General features: G+C 46.2%; 1 protein-coding gene across 2 annotated transcripts; it reads right to left on the bottom strand.

Annotated features, from left to right (window-relative positions):
- Positions 1–965: 965 nt before the first annotated feature.
- Positions 966–8,321, bottom strand: NKX6-1 (NK6 homeobox 1). 2 transcript variants are annotated; one of them, XM_055296202.2, is made up of 4 exons: positions 6,587–7,308; positions 4,708–4,880; positions 3,206–3,218; positions 1,301–2,599 (listed from the first exon to the last, which is right to left on the bottom strand). In XM_055296202.2, exons 1-4 carry the CDS (start codon positions 7,254–7,256, stop codon positions 2,190–2,192), a joined length of 1,266 nt encoding a protein of 421 aa, XP_055152177.2. In that variant the 5' UTR covers positions 7,257–7,308; the 3' UTR covers positions 1,301–2,189. The 2 variants fall into 2 exon arrangements, with proteins under 2 accessions (XP_055152178.1, XP_055152177.2); XM_055296203.2 differs by lacking the exon at positions 3,206–3,218 and having other exon boundaries at positions 966–2,599; positions 6,587–8,321.
- Between the last annotated feature and the right edge of the window lie 10,390 nt (positions 8,322–18,711).

Below are 18,711 nucleotides of genomic sequence, written 5' to 3'. Positions count from 1 at the left end.
CTTCTCTGAAGGACACATACCTTAGTCATGCTAAGAAGACGGAAATTTAGAAGAGTTTGAAACTCCCTGAGAACTTCACAAACTAGAAAAAAAAAAAAAAGAGGACAGATTTTCAGCCTTTCTGTTAAACCATGCCATTAGCATTGCATTCTACAATAATTTCTCTTTAGGCAATTTCATTTTGTGGAATTTGTGAAAATTTTAGTTTTCAACTATGTTTTACTTTCAAGGGAACAAACAGACCTATACTTTCTTTAGCCTGAAGAATCTACTGAACTCTATTGATTTTTTTTCTCTTTGAACACAAGCTCATTAACCCGAAACACTAAGGAGGTAATGATATTTCACTGAACCTGAAACCGAGTGTCTAAAAACAAAAAGATCCCAAAACAGTGATACAGCCCTGGCCTTCCCAATTTTTTTTTTTTTTTTCAAATTCAGCTGGAGAAGCTATGACATTGCTTTCTTAACCCTAAAATGTTTTTACATCAGTTAAAGGAAGCTTTCTTTAAATTCATCCTTCTACAGTAATGTTTAGTAAAATCAAGGCTTCTGTCTTTCCACAATTTCTTCAGTCTTACAGCTACAGGGGGAGAAATATTAGCATCAAACAGCAGTGCTACTCAACCAGCGAGCTCTGCTGCCTCCTCTACGCTAATCGAATAGGGGCTGACTGAGGAGCTATCTTGGATATATGGAAATGAGCTCTTCCCAACTGCCCCCCAACCCCAGGGACTTCCTGGAAAAGGAAAAAGCGATCAGGAAGAAATTAGACAACACAGACATCAGAAGCAGCTAGCTAGCTAAACTAGTCTCTCCAAGAATCACCATGAGTGGGGCTGCATTTATTTTATTTTCCTATCCAGGAAAATGAGAAATGTGACATCACTCATCCAAAGAAAAAAAAATTAAGTAACAGCTATTTCACCCAAGAAACCGATATACCATTTTTTTGTGGTCTTGACTTTTATTATTTGAGATCTCTGATGAGATCAGATGATCTGTACCCTTTCATTCAAGGCAACAGACGTCTTCAAACTGTTTTTTTAATTTGATTTATCCTTTGAAACAGAAAGTGCATTACATTTAACTGGTCTTGCAAAGGGGGTTTTCTTCTCTTTACAAACCGAATTCCTTATATAAATTAATAAAGGTTAAAGATGCTAATATATCACCATTATTAGCTTTAAAAAGAAAACAATTTACATATTCTATAGTATTCTTATGATACAAAACACTTCAAATTCAATTACAGCAACTAAATGAATTTTTATGTTTCAGACCCAGAGCGGTTGTAACAATTCCCACCACCTACTTTAACACGCATTTTTATCAGAAAGGAGTTAAATACAAGCTATTGTAGCCCCTCCCTCCCCAATATTTTCTTTAAATCACTAATAAATAGCAACAAACGACTGTGCAATTTCAGAGAGGAACAGGGAGGCAGGTGAGAGGCCCTCCCTGGTTCCCACGTCTTCCACTTCAAGTCCGGGGGGCGGGAGCGCAGTGCAGATCCAGGGGGTGGGCAGGGCAGGGCAGGGCGTGAAGAGGTGAAGGGGAAAGGTGAGATTCTGCAAATCCAAACGGGAAAGAGGAACGAGAGGAAGGGACGGAGAAGGTGATGACATTCTATTCTACGCTTCTCAAATTAAGTTCAAAATAAAAGGGAAGGTGTGGCTTGAGTGGCTCTTCAAAGGGGAGGAGGAGAAGGAAGAAGGTCCATCTTTTTATACGAAATTCAAAAAAGCATTTTACATTTTAAATATTCACAATAAAGTAACTTCTAGTCAGTGTAACTCACGATTTATTTACAAAGAGCCTTCAACAGGTTACTTTAGTTGCACAGCAGTGTGTGTGGGGGGGGAAACGTCCCTCTGCCCATCGGTGGCAGCGCCCGCCCGCTTCGCTCCGAGGTCCCCCGCGCGGTGGGCGTGAGCCCTTCCACAGCACCTCTCGGCGCCCCCTACCCCGCCACCCGCGGGGGCAATATCTGGGGACGAGGGGGACCCGGGCGCTGAGGCCGCTGCCCGCCGATGGGGACGGGGCTGGGACCGTGGCCCGGCTGCGGGTTTCAGTAGCGACATTTACGCAGTGCATTTGGTGGTCTTCCTTGCCTTATCAACCCCGGAGTCTCTCTCCCCCACATCCCCTCCCACAACTTCAAGGTTAAAAAAATAGATATGTACATCTCAAAAATAGCAAAGGGTCCCTGCAGGCAGGGCCGGGTCCTCCGGGCCCCGAAGAGCGGGCAGGCACGGCGTGCGCGCGGTCCCCGCGCCCCTCGCCGCCCCAGAGGTGGAGGCCGGAGCCGGGAAGGTGCGGCGGGCGGCGGCGTTCAGGATGAGCTCTCCGGCTCGGACGCGTGCAGTAGGAGGCCGCCGCCGCCGCCGCCGCTGCTGGACTTGTGCTTCTTCAGCAGCTGCGTGATTTTCTCGTCGTCCGAGTTGGGATCCAGAGGCTTGTTGTAGTCGTCGTCCTCTTCCTCGTTCTCCGAGGCCCCCTTGAGGCGCTCGGTCTCCGAGTCCTGCTTCTTCTTGGCCGTGGCCATCTCGGCCGCGTGCTTCTTCCTCCACTTGGTCCGGCGGTTCTGGAACCAGACCTGAGGGAGGAGAAAAGGGAGGAGAGGGGAGGCAAGGGCGAGGAATTGAACGAGCAGATCCAGGCCGTGCTACCACTCCCGCATCTCGATGGCCCTCCCGCGGCCCCCCGAAAGCCTGCTGCCCTCCCTCGCAGCCCTCCCTTTTCTCGGCCGTCAAAGTCAGTCTCCGTCGCCCCAAGTTCCCCCTGAGTAACTGGCACCAACAAACTGACCGCCGTTGCCATAACGATGGTAACAAGAGTATTGAGGTTGTCAGTGAGTGAGTTCTCAAAAATAAAAACAAAACTTGGAAACTGAAAAATGAGTGTCCCTAAAAGTGAGTTCACTTTCCTGCCTGCTAGTTTGAAGTTGAAAACTTTCCCCCTTCATAAAGTTGTCCCACAGTGGCTGTGATTTTATTCCTTATTTACTTTCTTAAATTAAGAAATTTCAAACAACCTGACACGTACTTGCTTTTCGGTGTAGATTGTGGGGGAAAAGCACAGCATTTGCCCCACTTACTTCTGTTCTCCTTTTCACTTTTAAACATTTGTTTGTTTCACTTATCTCAGATCTGAATGTGTACAAACATGGTAGATATAAAATATCCTCCCAGTTTTTACTTACAATGTATGGTGCACTTTAAAAAAAAAAAAAGATCTGTTAAAATACAAACTTCAAATCACCTTTAATGTTTTTCATAAACCCAAAGTAAAGTGAAGGCTAGAATTATCATTGGTTATTTTTAAAACGTGAAAAATTGTCAATTACATTATTTTCCACAATTGGCATGTCTATTCTTTCAAATGTTATTTTAACTGTGTTCCTGCTCAAGACATTTAATACAAATATTTTTAAGCTTATTCATGATGTCTGACACATATTTTACCTAAAGCATCAGCAAGAAGCAACCTATTTCCCAAAGATATTGAATTATCCTCCCTTTATTCTTGTCCTCCATTATGTATTTTATCTAGAGAATCAGAATTGTTAAGAAAGTGATCTTTATTTTCTTTATACAGCTATAATAATTCACTTCTAGCCATATAGACATATTTACGGTGAAAAATGAAGACCTCCAGATTATTGCAGTAGGCTCTGTACCAACCTACTGCAAAAAATAATTTTAACTGTGATGGTATCCTAATGGCCACATACAAAATCACTCCTGAAATCTATTTTATGATAGCTGTCCAGGGGGAAACACACTAGCCAGCAGACATGGCTAATGTTATTCCTACTTAAGGAGCAACAATAGAACTAATGAAAACAGACTTACACCCCAAAGAAACAAACATAACAAACTGAAAAAGAAGGACAAAAGAGACTATTGGAAATATAGGAAACCATCAGATTGAATTTACCCAGCTTGTTCAATCCCTTTATTTTTTAGGAAAAAATTCCTGAAATTTGTTTCCTTGGAAATATACTATACAACTCAATTATAACGAAAGTGATGTTTTAATTATAAATTGTTGTCATGAATAGCACGAATCTGTTGATAAACTTATTTTAAACCAAATTCAAGCCTATAATTCAGTAATAATCTTGTCAATTCATTTGTAAAATTACTATTCCAAAGCGATTGCCTTAAGCTTAGCTAAAAAACAGATTCATCTATGGTAAGTGGTTAGATCCTGTGGATTTATTTATTTTTACTTGCAAATTAATAGAGTAGCCCTGTAATACTGATCTACATTAGGAAATTATATAACTAGTGGAGCCTGAATTGACAAACAAAAACTTGGATATCTCTACAGATAGAATATATAGAAGCTGTCTAACTGGCCTGATCTATTCTCTGGGCTGATATTTCAGTAATGCTTTTATTCTCTAATAATGGTGAGTCCCCCAGCACATGCTGCTATCTAGATTAACCTAATTTCAAAGGCGGGGGCTTGATTCCTTTTGTTCATCAAGAGTTTGCCCGCCTGCAAGACCCCAGCGCCTTTGTAATCCCCACCCTCCTTCACTGCTCTCAACTTCTCCCCAGGCTCCTCGGACTCGCACCTCCCAGGCGACTGTTTGTTAGTTTGGGGTGTGTGTGTGTGTGTGTGTGTGTGCCCATGTGTGCACGCGCGCGCGACAGGGGCGGTACCTATCCCTCCAGGTGTGCAAGGTCCACTCACCTTGACCTGACTCTCTGTCATCCCCAACGAATAGGCCAAACGAGCCCTCTCGGGCCCCGCCAAGTATTTTGTTTGTTCGAAAGTCTTCTCCAGGGCGAAGATCTGCTGTCCGGAAAAAGTGGGTCTCGTGTGTTTTCTCTTCCCGTCTTTGTCCAACAAAATGGATCCTTGATCTGTGAGAACCAATAAACAGCGAGAGAGGGGGGAAAACAATCAGTTACAAGCTGCTGCACTGGGGGGAAAAAACGAACTCGAGAAACAATGTTTTGTGGGGAAAGAAAGCTCAGTCTGTGGCGGACACCAGAAGTGTAGTGGCGCTTCCAGACTAACGGCGCGTCTCCCTTTGCCTTTTTACATCCACCTGTTTTTTAAAAGCCGCGTTTTTGGCGCAGCAGTAAATACCTTCTGCTCAACACCGACGTCAAACAGCTAGGGAGCCTATTGCTAAAGTTTGCCAGAGCCTAATCGCAAGGCCCCATTAAATTAACGAATGCCGGAAAAAGGCCACCCTCGCCTCCTAATCCAGTCGGTGCTCGTTCGGCCCCGGAGCCTTCGCGTGAGAATAACTAGATTTTTTTTTTCCTTCAACGCTTCCCTAACCTGTGTCCAGGAAACAAAGGGGTCCTTGTTTTTGCACACAAGAGAGCTAAATCGCCCCCAAGTCTTAACGTCGCTGCAGCCGAGGGTGAGAGGGGAAGGGGGAGGGGCACAGGCTTTGTTGGCGGCCCCTAATACGGCCATCAAAACCGATACAATAGCGTCTCCCTGGCACCCCCACCAGGCCTGGCTGCCACAGTCCCCGGGCTTCCCAAGAGAACCTCCACTTGGCTTTCGCAACTTCCCGCAGTTACTGCCGCTCAGCCGCACTCAGGAGGTCCGGAGACTTGGAAGAAACTTCGGAGACTCGCTCAAAGGCGAAGAACCGAGCGAGAAAAGGACCCCAGGCTGGGCCCTGAAGTCCACCTGGAAAGCTAGAAGCCTCCGCAGCGCTGCGGCCTACTACCCCGAAGACTAGCGTGATTTTAGGGCAACTCAGTTTGCCTCAAGCAAGGTCTTTGCGGGATAGTACATTTTCCCCAGGCCGTGTCCCTTCACCTCACTCTTCTCCTGGATCGCTCTTGTGTTAGGATGTTGAGCTCCACGATGTCCCCAAATGTGCCCAGACGCAACGTGTGCCAGCCCCCAGAGTGGAGGCAGGTGGGAAAGCGCGGGCCCAGCGCTGGTGAGCGGCTGGAAGCCCTCACCCTGCCCCGGGGACGCTGGCCTGTCTTCAATGGGCTCACCATGGCCGAGTGTACTCGGGTGGCAAGGGCGAAGAGGTGAGGTGGGGACACCCCGGGCGGAGACCTGCATGCAAATACACGCACTTCCCGGGCGGAGGAGGGCTCACCGCTGCCGGGCCTCACTGGTTCGAAGAGAGGCAGCGGGTTAGGCTGGCGAAGGCGGAATGGGGCGCTGGACGGCAGGCAGGAGCGGGGAAAGCAGGGACGCAGTGGCCTCTCCTTCCCCTCTCCTCCCCATCTCTCTAACCCAGGCCAGGCCTGCGGTCCTGGCCAGGCCGTTTCAGGAACAGCCAGGGCCTCGGACGAGACACACGTCCCGCACCGCGCTGTGGTCCACACGAACACACACACACCGGCTCAACCCAGGCGTACTCAAGACTTAGGGAGGCGCTTGGATACAGCCATGCGAGCTCAGAAAAGCGAGAATCCATTTCTGGAAGCCCTGGCCCAACCTAACTGGTGTGATTCCCGCGCTGCCAAACTACTGGGGCGGGCCACAGGATGGACCGAGCGGCATGCACACCAGGGGCCGCGACCCGGGAGTGGGCAGAACAGGCATGGCAGGCAGGCATCGGGGCGCGGGTGGTCGTACTCACGAGGGGTACAGGCCAGGCGTGCGTCCCTCCAGGGCGGGCTCTGCATCACTCCGGGCCAGAAGATGGGCGTCCGGCCCGGCAGCTCAGCCAGCGGCTTGGGGTACCGGCCCACGGCGGCCACGGCCGCGGCGCTGGGGCTGAAGTAGAGCCCGGGCGGCGGCGGCGGCGGGCTCAGGCTGCTAAAGCGGGGCAGTCCGGCCAGCAGCCCCGCCGGGGATGAGGCAGCGGCTGCGGCCGCGGCAGCAGCTGCGGCGGCGGCAGAGGCGGAGGAGGCAGAGGCGGACGAGGAAGAGGAGGAGGAGGAACCGGAGGGCGAGGCGGAGGGCAGGGCGGCCCCAGAGGCCACGGGCATGGAGGGCCGGCTCAGGATGTCGTTGATGCCGTGTGGGGTGGCGGCCGAGAGCTGCTGCGGGGGGCTACCGAGGGATGAGAGCCCCCCCGTGGCCGGGGGCTTTAGGCCGCCTGGGTTGTGGGTGCCCAGAGGCGGGGAGGGCGACGAGGAGGACGACGACGAGGACGAGGAGGAGGGGGGGCCGGCAGGCAGCGGGGGATACGCGGCAGGGTACAGCGGGGTCTTCATCTCGGCCATGCTGTGTAGGGCGGCCAGGGGAGGGCTGCTGAGCAGGAATGCGCTCTGCCGGGTGCCCTCCATTGCCCCCACCGCTAACATCCCACGGCCAGGCCGGAGACGGTAGCCTTGCAGCGAGGGCGCTGGCTGGTGCCCCCCGCGGGGCTCAGAGGAGCCGGAAGCGCCGAGGGCGCGAGGGGAGAGGCACTCGGCGCGCCCGGAGGCGAGCTGCCAACTGGGCCAAGAATGCCGTCGCCGGGAGTTGCTCCCCTAGCTGCGCAGCAGAGATGTCCAAACCCTCCACGCGGGAGGCAGCAGCTCGCCGAGAAGAGCAGGCGTCCCGGCGGGCTAGGCAGTCCTTTCGTTCCGCGAGTCCTAAATTCGATCCCTGGCTCTTCTCTCTTCCTCACTTTTCTTAGCTGTTCAAAGTGCGCTACTTCTCATCTTCTGCCCCCGGGAAATAAGCAAAACAAAACCCAGGCTGGCTCCGGAGAGTTTGTAGCAAAGTTAGTTGCCGAACCTCCACTTTGAAGTTGGAGGGTGAGGGTGGCTTGCTTTCTTTGGGGAGGTTCAAAGGACGCCGTGTGCAGCCCGTGGCGCTCCTCTGATCTTACTGGGATGCTCTGCTCTTTCGGCTGCGCAGCTGATTCGCATTCGACGCTCACTGTGCCCGGGGAGAAAGCGCATCCAGCCCGCGGGAGATCTAGCCTCTGTGCGGGCTTCCTCCGCCCGTGCTGCCCCGGGCTGCTGCGCCAGAAAGGGCAGTGCCACCGATCCCCGCGGCTCCCAGATCCTCACCTCCACCCGCCTTGCCGTCTGGGCCACGGGCCACTGGAGTTGCAATATTGAAAAGAAAAAGGGGGAGGAAAAAGCACAGAAAAACAAAAGACTAAGTGTGAAAAGTCTGACGGCTGGGTTTCGGCGCCGCTCGTCAGTCCACTTCTGCAAACGGGCCTGGCGACCCCCGCCCCACCCCCGCGCCCTCTCTCCCTCTCACTCTCAGCCTTTGACTCTCCTCTCTGGCATTTTCTTCGCGGCTTCCCAGGCTTCGGTCTTCTAAGTCCTGTCCTCTGGCCAAACTGACCCTCTCCGCGGCTCCTCCGCTCTTTCTCTCCTTTCCTCTCTCCCTCCGGGCCTGACAGTTCGGATGAAGCTCTCAAAGGTAATAAAACATTTGCATCACTCCCTACCCCTCTTTAGCTGGGGGACGAAAGGGAGGGGGAAGTGGGGGACCAAAATGAGAACTTTGAGGGACGTCACTCAGAGGCTGCAGGGGCCAGGGAGCCGGGCGCAGGCCGGGGGCGTAACCACCGTGTCCAATAGCGCGCCGCCTCGATCCTCGCGTTGCCCCCCTGGGGCACGCCCACTCGGGTGCGCCGCACCCTCTGATTGGCTGAGGAGGGCTAGCCGTAAGGCCGCGCCCGCCTAGTCCCCTCCCGATCCCTACTTCTTTCTCCTGTGGGCGGGGCCAGGAGGGGCGGGAGCTGGTGAGTGGCGCGGTTCCGCGCTGGGGCCAGTGGCCGCCTCAATTAATTGTGTTAAATAAAATGAGAAAGGGGAGGGGGAAGCAGAGACGAAGAGGGTATTACTTTTTAAAGAGAGGAATAATGAAAACTCAGCCCATTTATGGAAAAGCAGTTCATATCCTTCCCTCGCTTCCCCGCTAGCCCGCTCGCGTCATCCCATCCCCTTCCCCCACCAGCTCCGGAGGGCGCCTCACCTCGAACTAAGTCTAGTCCCTTGTAAAATGAAGCTAATGGAGCAGGCAGCCGGCGCAGCCCTGGCCTGGCTCCTTCTTTTGAAGGGATTAATTAAAGGCCATCTGGGCTCTCCCAGAATTGTGTAAATTAATTTGTTGCTCCTTAAGCCTAGAGATGTCCTTAATCCCCTTGTAGGCCGAAGGATCGTCCTCTTCCATCTTTCCACCTCCTGCTTTCCTTTTCTGTTCTTTCTCCTCCACTTTATTTTTTTTCATTCCCGAGTTCCCCCACACCCGTCGCTTCTCACCGCGTTCATTATCATTTATGGGTTACTCAATTCGCTGAAAACTGAATCCGTTTAATAGGAATATTTATCTGTCAGGTGATGTTTATACCTGAGAACAGTGAGGGAGTTTTTTCCCTTAACTTTTCTCCCTTTGATTATTGTTGTTATTTCTTTTGGGTTTACATGGCGGTAGAATCATCAAAATTTAGGCGGAAACTTTAGATACAGAAGTATCTAGGTAGACTCTGGGAGCTGTAAGCTTTTGAAAACCCTCTCCAAAACTCCGGCCCCTACTCTCAATTGTAGAGTTGCTACGGGAGATGGAGATGTACCAGCTCCTGGACAGTGGTGGTGGGATGTCTATCTAGAGTTTAGGAGTTGAAGGGTGGTTTCCTTTACTCTCTAAATCTCTTCCATCTCTGGCTGGTCTTTACGTTCCCGACAGGGTTGAACTGCGGGCTGGAGAAGGAAAACCCTTTGACAATTTTGAGAATTCAGCATGTTAAAGTAACACACCATTGGAAGGTGGTCGCTACAGCAAATTTGGATGTGATCATTAATTACAATTTTAATGCGCAGAAAACAGAAATAAACGTAATAAATGGCTCAAGCATAAAACTTGATCAGCACCACCGACGGATGGAGTTTAGCTATTGGTGTCAAAGCGCTCATTTGGGTCCAAGCACGAAAAGCCAGGAGGGCGTACTCCGCTTCGATAACCTTCGTTTACTAAGCACTAGTTTTTAAGGGTCAGCTTGAGTTTGAGTTTGAAACTGGGGGAAGGAAGGGTTATATTTGCCAGTTTTATTTCCTTCTAAGATAGAAGCAGTGTTATTTGGTCCTCCTCTTCCTTTATCTTTCTTCATTAACTTCAAGACTGGTTTAAATCTATTATTTCATGGACTTTAGAATCTGACCTGGGGTAAGGTGAAGTCCTTCGTCAGCATGAATAATGCTAAGGAGTCAAGCCTAGACTCTTGCTTCAGAAGAGAGCTGATGTGCGGACCGTCTGCATTTCCCCGCGGGGATCCAGTGCTTGGGTCTAAACCCCAGAGCCCTGCCACCTCGGCCAGGAGGCTGCGGGAGGATGGTGGCAGGCATAGCTGGTCCTAGCCTTGAAACTGGGGCGCCTACGTCTCTGGCTTCGTTACAGACGAAACCTTTCTCGCCTTCGGACACTCCACCGTGGCGGTGGCACCCAACCTTCAGTCTCCACTCTGCGCCTGGCCCTTCAGCGACCTCCTCACATCCTCCAGGACACTGCATTCTCAAGGACTAGGTAGGAATTGGGAGGAAAAGAGGCCAGTCATCCCCAAAGATTCCAATGTTAAAGAGTTATCCCCTTTTTATCTCATGTAAATATTATGACTCGCAAGAGAGTTGAACATTTCCCTACTGAGAATATTAGTATCTACTATTGGGGGCGGGGTTGCCAAAGAGAGACACGGGGGTGGGGGAGAGATTGAGACTGAAATTCAACTCAATCCAACTCCTGGTGAACTGTCTTGAGTAAATAGTTGCAACGCTTGGTGTAAGGATGTCTCCATCGTTCACTTTTACGTATCATTTGCATTGCCAAATTAAAATGGCAGCATTGTTCTTAATTATGACAATAAAAAATTCCGGATCCGTGTACCTTGATCCCTGGTAGTGAGGGGGTGAGCCCTGGGTGCTCGATCCCGCGTAGGGCAGCGTGTATTGCAGACGCACGCTGGGCAGCACTGGAAGGCAGGCGGGTGCCTCCTGCCAGGTGCTGGTTGTAGTGGATCTGCTACCTATCTACAGCTGGGAGCGGTGAGAACGACAGAGCGTCCTCGGAGAGGGTGGGCTGCCCCCTGTCACTCCCGGGGGAAGACCGCCCTGCCCTCCGCTCTAACTGCGGGGTTGAAAGCAGTTTCGGGACCCAAGTCCTGGTCCCGCTGACGCGGGAGGCCTGTTTCTGGTGGGGCAGTCTTAACGCACTGCGTTCAGATGCCTTTGAGAGTCAGGACTTGCTCTTTCTTGGGGATCTCCGAAACCAGCATGCCTTCCTGCCCACAACCTAATAAAGTGGGACTTTTTCAAGTACCCCTCGGGAGTGGACGTATAACACGTGGTCGCAAGGATCCCGGCGCATCTCTACACAGTATATCTAATGGGGATGGGGGGCTCTGTTTGAAAGCAAATGATTTGCATTTTAATTGAAAAATAAATGAAAGCGGTTTGGCAAATTCTGAGGTTGCAAAAAGGGTTAAAAGGGTGGTGGTGAGGAAGGTTCTGTGCTCCTCGACTTTGAGGCTGGAAACAACCGCGTTTGTTTTCTGGTTACTGTTTTTACCTTGCGGGCATTGTTGCCTAGCCTGTGCCGTCCACTTGACCTCTCTACCTGCAGTCTAACCCTTGACGCAGAAATGCCAAGCGCGTTTTGATACTTGTTTTAAGTTAAAAGAATGGCCACCAAATTCAAGGTAACTAACGGAAGGAATGCAAATGAACTCTCAGCTAAACGTACTAACATTCTGAAGGGAGGGATGATAACGGTTCTGCCCCAATACAGTAATGTCAAATGTCGGGATACTCAAGTGTACCCGCAGAAAGTCAATTTCTATTCTGCAAAAAAAGGGGTTGGGGTGGGGGATGGGGAGAGGAATGAAGGGAATTATATGTGTGTTTCAGTCCAAAAATCTCTCTAAAATGCAGTTGCTTGAAGTGTCTGGATGACTTCTTTAGTAACTCCATTTCACCTGACGAATAGGGCCTGTTTGTGCTGAATCCGCGGGACAGCTGGGTTTAACTGAATGTTCTAAAAGGATTGAGCTGATTGCTAGGTAGAAATACAAGGAAGAAAGAAGAATGTCCCCAAGCTTGAACCAACCTACTCTTGAGGTAGGATAGCAGGGCGAGAGGGAGAACGTGTCGGTCTTTCTTTGCTTCCTGTAAACGCCGTAGAGTGGGAACTGCACCTTTGCCGCAACTTCTGCTGCCCGGGACTTAAGGTAGAGATTTGGGAAGAATTGAAGCAGACAGCGTGGAAAAGCGCCGTAGGATCTTGCGTTCGGCGCGCTCCCAGTGGAGGCCAACACCAAACAAGTGGGGAAGCGACCAGTGTAAACAGCCCCACCCGTTCTACCACCGAAAAGATCTCGAAGTCCAGGACCTCCCTCAGCGAGACCGTCAGTGAGAGAGAGCATTACACCTCTCCGTAGAGTCGCAGAATACGTATCTGGGAGTTAAGTGCGCTCCGAAGGGTGGCTTCTGAAAGGTCCAAGAAGATGGAAAATACTAAAGTCCAGAAACATCTGCAATACCAAAACCCGAGTCCTGGAATTAGTGTAAATGCAAGAAAACACCAATGAATTACTAGAGAGAAAACTGGCCTTGAACTTTAGCAAAGCATACACCACCAAAGATTTTATACATATACATATACAAATGAAAATCTCTTTTCATTTGAAAATTAAAATTTCCCCCGGCCCCGCGTGCGCAAGCATTTTCTTTTCAGGGAACCATTTCCTATTAGGAAACCCACTTGGATTGAAGCACATTCTAAAATATGGAAGCGCGGAATCAAAGTGCTTATAGGAAGGTCTGTTGATTTCCAGAATTTTCGTACAGAATAAAGTGCTAATCCAGTTTGATGCACCAGATTAAAAAGTATCTGATGTGAACAGCCATGAAAAACTTATGTCTATATAAATAACGGTCTTTGAACATAATTTTTTAAACGACTCTGTAAACTAGTTCCTCTTTATATTCCGCTACAAATTGTTGCTTCTGACTTGCGTGTGCCTCAGTGTGTTCGTGGTGGTCCTTCCAGCTGCCGCCTCCTTGTGCAGCTCCTTATTCTTCGGTGAGAAAAAAAGTTATTTTATTTGCATCGTGGCTTGGCTTACAGTGCGGCCATAGGCCCTTTTGATGAAACTCTGAACAGTTATCGCCCTCTTGTGGAAAAAACTTCTTAGCGTTTCACTCTGTCTAGGAAAGACAAGGCTGCCTGGTTCTGTTTACTATACCTCATTTCCTCACTGAGGCAGTCTGCCTTTGTGCAACTGCAATTACATTTGATTAATATCTGCTTAATTTTTATCTGGAATGCCAAATTCATAAACTATGGACATGGCAGCTCTTGCTTAAAGCAGAAAACCCCTTCTAAAATGAAGATTTATATTTTAAATCTTTCTCTCCTACTTCTCTTTGACTCCATTATTTGACTCCAGTATGACAGAACAAATCTCAACTGTTACTGACATTATTCTGGTTTTCTGCTTTTCCTCTCTGATTATCAAAACAGCATATTTGCTCAATACAGAACATTTGGAAAGTAGAGAGAATTATAAAAAAGCACAGAGTAACCTACAATTCCACCGTCAGTGGCAAACACTCTGATATTTTGGCATATTTGCTTGTTATCTGTTTTCTGGTCTTTGTTTTATACTTTGTTTTAATGATTGAGATCATATGGAACATATAATATTGCACTTCTAAGCCCATCTTTATAACCTGCTTTATTCACTTAATTGAAGCAAGAACAGATCTGTCTTTGGAATGTCCTGAATTTAACCTCCTGTGAGGTGAAAAGGGCCCTTCCCTGAAGGGCCTGGGAATACCTCACTCTAACAAACAGTAATCTTGTTTAGAGACTACTTCAATGCCAAGATTGCTGCCCTGATTCTTCCACTTACCATTTGCCCCCTTCACATCCTCAAATACTTTGCTATTCGTTCTCAGAATTTTGTGATACAAATAGAATAAAAATACCCAACACTGAGTGTTTAGTGTTCCAAGTATTTTACAGTATTAATCCAACAACTCTATGAGTTAGGAACTATACTTGTCCCCATTATAAGGAATAAAATTAAAGCACAGAGAAGTTAAGTAACTTGCTCAAGATCACACAGCTACTAAATGGAGAAACTGGGATTTAACCTTCTGGTAGTCTGACTGCAGAATCTATTCTTTTAATCACTAGATTCTACCACCCCTCTGATAACTGAAAAAAAATTAACACATATGAAAGCAGTCGGAATATTACAAATTGATAAATAAATATAAAGTAAATCCTTGCACATTCCATTTCCAGAAAAGAAACTGCAATTCACATTTTCTTAGACAATAAAAACATTAAAAAGATTTTAGAGTTTATTGAATCCTTTTAACATTATTCAAATAAGAATTTAATTCCTGAAAATAATACTATGCCCTGGTCTACACACAAGTCAAATATTTAAGTTTCAAAATAATTTTAATATTATTTTTTAAATAAATAGACTTTATTATTTAAAGCAGTTTTAAGCATTTAAGTTATTTTTTGGCTGGGCATGGTGGCTCACACTTGTGAGCCCAGCTCTTTGGGAGGCAACAGCAGGAGGATCACTGAGGCCAGGAGTTCAAGACCAGCCTGGGCAACATGGTAAGACTCTATCTTTACAAATAATTTAAAAAATTAGTTGGGCTAGTGTGGTGCACACCTGTAATCCCAGCTACTCAGGAGGCTGAGGTGGGAGGATCACTTAAGCCCAGGAGTTTGAGGCTGTGTTGAGCTATGATCGCACGACTGCACTCCAACCTGGGCGGCAGAGCAAAACCCTGTCTCAAAAAAAATTTTTTTTTAATTTGTTTTAAATAAATAAATAAATGGAAAAATAGTTAATCACTTTTTAACTTTACTTTTTAGTTTTAACATACAATACACACACTTCAGCTTTATATCCTCATTCCCTGAACCTAGCAGGGTCATAGATTTCTTTCAGAGGTGGTCTAGAATGAAGCTCTAAAAAGCTGTGCAAAGGCCAGGTAGCCTTCGGAACAAACCAGTCAAACTGGCCCTTTTACCCTGCAAATTGCTTAGCATATAGGTTATCCCAATTGCCACCAAGGAAATCCCATTTACTTAGTGTACTTCAGGTGTCATGGAATAGTGAACAAACGGGAGCGATACTAAAGCCATTTCACAATCAGTATGACACTAGTGTCAACCAATCAGAAGTGATGTTCTACTAGAATGCATGTGCTGTTTATCCCCCCACCAAGATTCAGCAAATCCGGCTCTTATTCATGCTGTACCCTTTCCTAGCTATGTTCTTGGGCAGGTTTATTACTCTTTCTTTAAAACTAGCCTTTGTCATGCTTACAAGTCACTCTCTTGAAAAGATGATGAATTTAGTGCATTATCTTTCCGTAGGGCTGTCTCATAGAGGCAATCTTGTAGTGGTTGTAGGCCTCTGTGTATACTACAAAGGTGAAGTTTACTCAAAGAAAGTGGACCTTCCTGATGTTAATCATCAATGGAAGATCAGGTCCTTGAGAAGGAAGGAGGCGTTTGAAAAGAAGGCCTTACGCAATTTAAAACGAGGAAATGTTTATCCCACTTCCAGTCTCCTTATTTTGGACTTCAAGCTCCCTTTGGTACTTTAAATGGAGAGGTTAAAGGTAAGCACCATTGCGTAGAGACAAAACTTGTTGTTTGAAGAAGGAATTCCTGCAAAGAACCTCTAGTTGAGGATGAGAACATTGCATACGCTAGTTTGTCTAGCTTCATGACACTCATTTTCTCACTTTGATTTTCCCTGTGCTATTAGTAAGACTTCGTTTAAATGTCTAGTGGGATCTAGAAATTGTTCCTGGAAAGTAAGAAGAAAATCTGCCCACATTCGGACCAGAATAGTAAAGGGAGATTTGTGCCCCTTCTAGACTGTCTAGGTGGCTATGAGGGCCAGTTACTTCTGCTCTCCACGACAGAAATATTGTCCCACCTCAGGAAAGATTGCACTAGTGAACTACAAGGAGGGCCAATTTGTATTTTTCACAGAAATGGACATTCATCTGATAAAGTTAAGGGATTATAACCTAGTGATAACAAGGACTAAGTTGTTTTTAGAATAGTGGTTCTAACCCTCTCAGAATTAGTGCTATCTTTTCAAAACAATATTTAGCAATGGCCCCTTTACTACCCTGAAATGATATTCATAGGTTATAGAATTTATCTACACATATAATTCTTAAAAATCAATATAGAGTGTTAACTATGACATAAAGAAGTAAAAAGAAAATAATTTATAATATAACATATACAATAATTCTATATGTAAATACATAGACTGTCTACACTGAAGACTTAATGAAATAATCACATATACCTATATATAGAGTCATGGTAAATGCAATAACTACAAATACAGGCTGATTAGGTAGATTTAAATTTTATGAGTGGCACTGACTCTTGATTGTTGATTTTCAGAAATAATGAATAACTCTTAAATGAAACAAAGTGTGTTCTTCCCTTAATTTACATTCCTGGATAATTCAGAATTTATTGAAACTATATAAAATACTTTGTGTTTATATATTAAACAGGACAAATTTTGGGCTCAACAATAGTAAGTAGGCTTGTCACTTCTGTAAATGCCTGCTGCGAGATTTGGAAATTTTACTTTGGTGGGAATGTCCCATGCACTGCAGGACATTTTGCTTCTTTGGACCCTATTATGCCAATTAATTGCCAGTGTCATTCCTAACCAATCTGACCAGCAGAAAGCACCCACAGATTTGTCAAGTGCCCCCATTGAGAATAACTGTTTAAGAACTACAGAGTTGAGGAAGTGTTTTTACATATATTAAATTTACAAAGCAATTTCATATATAGTATCTTATTTAATCCTCCCCAAAACCTGTGAGGAGGACATTATTACTGTCATTTTAATAATGAAAAAACCAGGGTTTTAAAGATGATGTGAGAAAACTCAAAGTCATTCACCATAGCACATCCTTTTCTCCCAGACCCATCAGTCTGGAGCATAGGTAACCCAGGTAGAATGAATGATGTCATTCAGCACATAACCCAGAAAACTCCATTACATCTAGTTTGGCTATCTAGTCTAGGACTGTGCATTATAATTGCCATTAGTCACATGTGACTATATAAATTTAAATTAATTTAAAAAATGACAACAAAAATACAGTTTCTCAGTCACACTAGGTGCATTTCAAATGCTCCATAGTTACATGTCACTAGTGGCTACCATATTGGACAGTACAGATACAGAACATTTCTGTTATTGCTGAAAATTCTATTAGACAGCACTGACAGTCTATTTCAATTTTTTGTTAAACTTTCAATTGCCTTCGTATGGCCCATTCTTTCCTTCCTCTAAGTTGCTATCAATTTTACACACACACACACACGTGCACACACACACACCCTATACTCAGCCCCTTCTTTGCACTTTTGTTTGTGCTGTCTAGATCCAGAATGCCCTGTTTCTTCAACATTGAACTTATTTGCTTACATATTTGTCTCCCTTGCCAGACTATAACCTTTTTGGGAGCAGAACCATACCTTAATTCGTCTTTGCATCCCCAGTTCTCAGCTCAGTACCTGGCACACTGTCAATGCCTAACATCTACCAATCCACACCACCCCACATGAATTTTCTTTTTGATCCTGATCTTGCATGGGTGACTGATAATGAAGGTATGTGTGCTGCATATAAAGCAGATGTAGTTACAATTAAATTTCAACTCCAGATTATAAATTAGGTTTAAATGAAAGTGTAACTTTGTTTCATGTGCCCAGTACAACTGTGGAAATTTCACAGATATAGAAAACACAGCTCTTGGCCATGAGCAGTTCTATTGCCATTGGAGAAACTAGGTGCAATATATGAGATGTCAGAATATCATTAGGCATCATTTAGAAGAGTTTGTGATTGAAAAGCATAAACAAAATGTTACAAATTCAGAATTGTACAGTGCTGTTAAAGGGTAGGACTTGGAAGAGAAAACTGCTGGAAAAGGTGACTCACTTATAGTGGGTCTTAAAAGAGAAGGAGGATCTGCATAAAGATAGACAATTCTGGCTCTAGTGAGCATTGTAGGTAGAAAGAAAACATTTAATCAAGAAATAAATTAATGTGATATTGGCAACAGAAGGGATGATACAAAAATACATTTTAGCATTTGCTAAGTGCCTAATCTGTGCTCTTGACATAGATGGAGAGGTGAGGAAGGGGCCTTGCTTCATAGAGGTGGAAACTATGAGTTCTGCCTGAAAATATTCGCTTTCCTCAAATTTCCCTCTAGTTGTGCCAACTATTTGAGTTCTTTCCATAAGAGTTAGCCCACTATTTCCTGGATCCAATTTTGTAGTACTTGACCACCCACACCTCAATCAGATGGAGGAAAAAAAAAAAAAAAGGCAGAATGCAGGCATAATGGAGGCAGATGCCACAGGATCAGGCTAAGGGAGGAGCCGGAAGCATCCCGCCCAGCCCCATGGGAGAGTTAGATCTCAGACACATGGAAATAATGTATCAAAATCAGCAGAATAGGACAGTAACCCCCACAAAGGTAAGAACAGAGAGTTTTGGAGTTCCCTAAGCCACGCTTGAGAGTCCCACCTCAGGAGTCTAAGCCAAAGACAAATAAAATTGTTCAGATTGCTTAGAAAGCAAATGTCATGTCTTGCAATCAGCCACAGTTCTCAGGTTTTTTGCCTCTCTTGGGTTAAGATTACCATGTATTAGGATTAAGGAATCCCAGAATTGTGTGAACTTGGGCCAGCAGGTTATTCAACCATGACGGACCTAATTTTTCC

The sequence above is a fragment of the Symphalangus syndactylus genome, chromosome 10 (assembly GCF_028878055.3).
Source record: "Symphalangus syndactylus isolate Jambi chromosome 10, NHGRI_mSymSyn1-v2.1_pri, whole genome shotgun sequence".
NCBI classification, from domain to species: domain Eukaryota; kingdom Metazoa; phylum Chordata; class Mammalia; order Primates; family Hylobatidae; genus Symphalangus; species Symphalangus syndactylus.
The sequence above is the reverse complement of the archived record's forward strand: the minus strand, read 5'-3'. Positions and strand labels throughout refer to the sequence as shown.

Bases quoted from the DNA above. Each gene is read 5' to 3' on its own strand.
- NKX6-1 (XM_055296202.2), bottom strand. From the start codon at position 7,256: ATGTTAGCGGTGGGGGCAATGGAGGGCACCCGGCAGAGCGCATTCCTG. The intron at 4,881-6,586 runs GTGAGTACGACC...TGGTTCTCACAG, and splicing joins ACGCCTGGCCTGTACCCCTC to ATCAAGGATCCATTTTGTTG.